Genomic DNA, 5,556 nt, shown 5'->3' with positions numbered 1-5,556 from the left:
CTGGTCAAAGTGTGTGTACGTGTGTGTATTTACCTTGGTGATGAGGATGCGGTATTGCTCAAGCAGGTCGTGGTTGTCGTGGCAACCGGCCAGCAGCTGCCAGACTTCAGCTCTGAGTGGCTCAGGAATTCCGCTGCGGACCAACGAGGGCAAACCCTTTGGACGAGCGGACAGATTTCCATGCCTGATACAAACACACCCAGGTAATGTAGCAATTAGAATCTCACTAAATCAATTTCATCCACTTTAATTATTAATTTGACACACAGCTGGACAGATCTGAAAATTAACTTTTTGTATGGCCTTTTCCAAGAAGTGACATTTGTGCAGTGACAGTGAGAGAACCAGGCAAGTCAATAGAGTGCAGAGTCAAAAGCCTGTTACATAAAAGAACTTGTGTTGTGCTCTTTTTTATTTTATTGATATTCACAGTACAACCAGAAACATCTTTTATGGTACTTCTTCATTTCTATAACAGCAGCTCCAGGTTCACTGCCTCACTCACATGCAGGGATTTTTCATTTTGAATTCCAGTACCGAGTATAAAGAGTCAGTAAAGCAGCCAATGATTGCATTATGGACTACAATATTAATCATAGCACTGCCTACCTCATTGAATTGTTTTAATGAGTATTGTATTGAGGACATTGTCACTATCACAATAACCACAGTAGCAAGGAAAACCCTGTTGAAGACGATGCTGCAAGAAATGTCTTTCATGAGGAAACATCTTGTTTTGAAAAAAATGTCATTATTGTGTATTTATTATTTATAAAACAATGTTCTTATAAATAACTTCACTTTCACATTTAAGTGCAACGCACAGCATCTTTTTTTCCGCTGCTGCAAACGCTCTCTACTCATTGAAAACAATTGAAAAAAGATGCTGGCACTCCGAAAAAATCGCCAGGTGGACATGGGGCCATATGGAGACAGACAACCAACCACGCTCATAGTCACAACTACAGGAAATGTAGAGTCACCAATTAACCTAACGAGCATGTCTTTGTACTGTTGGAGGAAGCCGGAGCGCCCGCACATGTACAGGGAGAACATGCAAACTCCAAAGAGGCTACTGTGCCAACGGGTTATCGAACCAGGAGCCTTCTCGCTGTGAGAATCAGCGCTAACCACTGCACCAACGTGCGGCCCTACTCAAGACATGTGTTGAATCTTTACCTCTATTATTACTCTGATTTGATTGTTTTTATTGTCTGTTGTGAAAAAGATTGTTGCCTATATAAAAAAGTGCTATTCAAAATAATAAAACATATTTTTTATTAACTTATATATATATATATATATATATATATATAATTATTAATATAATTAAGTCTTTTTGAAGGAGGATGAGGACAATTAATCCATTACAGCACATCTTCAATATGTGTCATAATACAGTTCTTCAAAATCCCCTTCATCCATATCATTTTGAAGTTGAAACATACGTTTTTCGCCATTGTTGATTCTTATCAGCTTTCTCCATAGAGCCTGTTAGCATAGTTTCCAAGCAATATGGCGGACATTAAGTTTTGTTTCTGGGAGTGAGGTCCCAACCACTGATCTGTGATAGGTCTGTAGTTTCAGTGGTCGAAAATATGAGGAACTAGCCTTGTAGTTTCACCCCTGCTAACCACAACAGCCGCCGATGGCGCAAAATGACGATTTTTGTGTCATCGGAAGTTCCTTTTCAGACTTAGAAATACAAAGATTTCCCGTCTCAGGGGAAAATGAGGGCGGGATGCATGACCATTCAAAAATACTACCAGGTTTCTAATGATGCAAAGCTTAATGCAAATGGGTGAAGTATCCCTTTTAATACTCTTTATCAAAGTAGACTGCGACAACCATCCAGATATAGCTATGAAGTTCACACAATTCTGTCCTGTACTCTGTTACCCTGCCTCCCCACACCCGTCCCTAGTGCTTTTAACTGTCTTGAATCATTCAAAATGGATTTCAAATTGGTTATCAATCGTAACTGTTGGATTTCTAAGTCTTTCTTTGTGTTGTGAAGCCTTACCATCTGTTGAGAATGACTCCCCAGGACTCAAGGATTTTCTCCGGACAGTCTTTAGAAACATCTCCCGTGCCACTGGAGATTTCACTGTCACTCTCTGAAGGACACACAAACAAATGCAGTTATTAACATTTACAGTATAAATAAAAACAATCCTAATATCTGTAGTCATTTGTTACACCAAAATAAATGTGCTGCGCTGTCCTTCTAGGCGTAGAGAAGTGGACAAGTCGTTTGGTCTCGGAGATTCTTCATTACTTGTTGAAAGACATTTAAAAAATCTGCTGACTGGTGAACATCCCTCTATTTGCCTGCTTCACCAGTTTGAAAAGTAAGCTAATACTGAAGTCACGCACTCAAATGTAGCAGTGTCTATGCGTTGCCCACACTCTCCATTATTGCTGTCTTTCAGTGTGGTGGTTTGTTAGGCAGACGAGAGGCAATCAGCGCTGCAAACCACTTGTGTTTAGATGCAAGAGCACTAATTGACTGTCTGGCCTGCTCTGCTGTAGGAGGGATGAACTGATCCCCACACAGAGACCACCCACTGAAATAAACACAGTCCACACAGTGATTCAGGTTCAGATTCACACAGTATGTCCACCAAATATAGTTCATATTGCTATAAGTGTGGATGAATAGATAGATACTTTATTAATCAGTTTTTTTCATTATATTAAAAAAAAACCTGGACAAAGGGTTATATATACATTATACATGTATACAACGACAACAACAAAAAAAAAATATATATATATATATATATATAAACACACACACACAAGTGTTCGTATAGATATTAGCACAATTTTTGATTCAGGATCTGGTCATTAAAACCAATTTAATAATAAAAAAGTAAATATATTTCATTGATTTTGTTCAAAATACATTTCTGTCTTCCGGTGAATGAATCACACAGAGGTGATTGAGCCTTTGATCCACAGACTGATCCTCACATTTGCTGTTACTATGAAGACCTAACTGGGCATTGGGACAACTCTCCCATACTAAATCTCAAGCGGTAAATGTTTTGCATCACTAAGTAGAGGTTTGTCTGCCACAGTGTAAATGTAGTGAAACCCAATAGAGGCACTCTTCCACTTCCTTGAGAGGGACGCTACATATTACAGTTTTGGCAACATATTTTAGTGCAGTTATAAAACTCATTTTACATCTATTGCGTTAACATGGATCCAAAATAATAATAAAAATAATAGCCGATGATGTGACTGAAACTGACTGAAGGCACAAATGTGGTTAATGAACAAACATGCTAATGCCACTAGTCCTTGGGGCTGAACATTTATGTTTATTTATCCGGAGAATATGCAGACATCATTGTTGGGCCATGTTTGTCTTAAGTATAAATGCGATCTAGTCTGTGATGGAGGATTCCCTTTTTTTCACCAACGCTTGGTGATAAAAGCAAACACTACAAGACACAGAACTACACACCTACAAGAGATGTGATTTCATTGATGTGTGGCTCATCTGTTTTCATTTCATCTCATGAATAAGATGACTTTGATTATTCATAAACAAATACAACTATAAATGTATCTTTTTCACTATTGTCTTTAAAGAAAATAAAAGCTCACCTCATTTAATAATGTTATGACATCATGACTACTAGATTATTGGTGTTTTCGTAGCCTTTTAAAGCCTTGTGTAGAACAGCAAGATAAATCAAGTGACCTTTTATGGTATAAAGCTCTTAAGGCCACTGAGAATGAGTTCATCTCTCCCAACTGACACCCCGTTTTTATTCATTACAACATAACCAAAACAGCAAAGCCCTAAAAAGTGTGACAGACATCATTCACTCCAACTGAAGGCTTGCCATTCCATAATGACTTGAAACATTTTCCCTTAGAACATGCAGCCACGACGCTGAATGCACTGCTGCTCCTATACATCCTCAGAGCCTCAGCAAGAGCTTTCAGGTCTTTATAAATGCTTGATGAGCCCTTTCAAATGGTTCAGACCCAGCACAAAGCTGCTGCCTCCCTGTCCTCAGATTGGCTGAGGCCACGTGGCGAGGAAGCGTGAGTGCAATGCCACTGCCAACTTACCAGGTGATGAAAGAAATTGTGAAGACGAAGGGCCATTACGCTTACCTTTTAATCTGGAGAGGGGCTGAGCGTTCACTGTAGGATTACCTTCAAATAGGATCTCTCTGATGTTGAAGCCAAGTGGATTGGTTTTGTATACTTTAAAGTCAGCAGAAATGTTCCTATTACAGTTATGAAGATGCTCTAGCTTTTTCTATTTTCCCCACTTTTTTAAATTTTCTTATTTTTTTCATTTACATGTGTATGTTTGATAGTCCTTCTTCTTCCCATTCGACAGCATTTAACATCAATAAAGCTCCTCTTGTGGCATTGCGTGGTATGCAGTTAAGCATGGGTTCACTTTAAAAAGATAAATACAGTACGTATACATGTACATCACAGTGACTCTGAATGTTTGAGAAACCTGAGTATTCGCCCGGTATTTGTGGGGGGGAACAACCATGGGCGCTGTGAAATGGAAATCAAAGAAGAAGAAAAAAGGTTACAGCTTTCAGAAAAGAAAAGAAAACACATCCATGTGAATTGAATGTGTGTGTGTGTGTGTGTGTGTGTGTGTGTAGCAGTGGCATCTACTCTCGGAGTGTATTCATTTCTGCACACAATGAGGCTGACCTCCAGCTCCACGGCCCTGAGCGCCTCCAATTTTCAGCGCCGGGGGAATAGAGGGGCGATAAAGAAAAAGCCCACTGAATGCCTCGCATAGTGCTAGAAGAAAGCCGTCAGCTGCAGCCTTGGTGGCTGACTCGTGACTTCGGGCGAGTCGGCAGCTAGACAGAAGAGACAATTTCTGCCTCCCACTCTGTTAATACCTTTTAGTGCTTCAAGGTGAAATAGGTAAAGACTAATAAGAGTGTGAAAGAAGAGAAAGAAGCAAACCAACACAATGACTATGTTTCTATGTAACACAATTTACAGAACTTTTTACAGAAGTTGTTATTTCAGATTTGCTTTTTTAAGTATATTTTTCATGCTCACTTTATATTCGCTGTGGTCTATGGTCCACTGTAGCGCTTCAAACCTCCTTTTAGACAATGTGTAATTCTGTATCCTTTTTAAAATATATGGTAAGAGCTACATGTGCAAATTGTGCATAACAGGCATATCTCTACCACACAAATATCACACAGTGTGCCATCTGAATTGTGACCTTGTCTATGCAGACCAAAATTCAAAGATTCCAGTCCTGCCCATATTAGAGAGCTGTGACTGGGTCATCATCAGAGTCTGACAGTCTGAGCTGGTACTCTTATTGTGTGGTTAAAAACACTATTTTTTAAATACTGTTATTCTTTAATTAGTATTTGTCATGACTGGAAGATAATCAATGGAACTTTAAATTAATTTGAGTGTTACACCTCAATCCTGCACTTCTATAAAACCCTTTTCACACATACGGAAATCTCCTGAAAAACTCCGGAGATTTGGCTACCTGGAGGGTAGATAATATCTAGATATTATCCAGAG

At 39.1% G+C, this 5,556-nt stretch overlaps 1 protein-coding gene across 2 annotated transcripts in view; it reads right to left on the bottom strand.

Annotated features, from left to right (window-relative positions):
- The window catches only part of rabgap1l (RAB GTPase activating protein 1-like), a 109,161-nt gene that overhangs the window by 84,145 nt on the left and 19,460 nt on the right, over positions 1-5,556 (bottom strand). For both annotated transcript variants that reach the window (XM_020656132.3, XM_020656140.3), the window contains exons 12-13: positions 2,024-2,117; positions 34-184 (exon numbers count right to left, since the gene is read on the bottom strand). In XM_020656132.3, coding sequence (XP_020511788.1) covers positions 34-184; positions 2,024-2,117 — 245 coding nt within the window. The remainder of the gene's footprint in view (positions 1-33; positions 185-2,023; positions 2,118-5,556) is intronic.

This window comes from Labrus bergylta, chromosome 6, assembly GCF_963930695.1.
Source record: "Labrus bergylta chromosome 6, fLabBer1.1, whole genome shotgun sequence".
Taxonomy (NCBI): Eukaryota; Metazoa; Chordata; class Actinopteri; order Labriformes; family Labridae; genus Labrus; species Labrus bergylta.
This window is presented reverse-complemented; position numbering and strand designations above follow the sequence as displayed.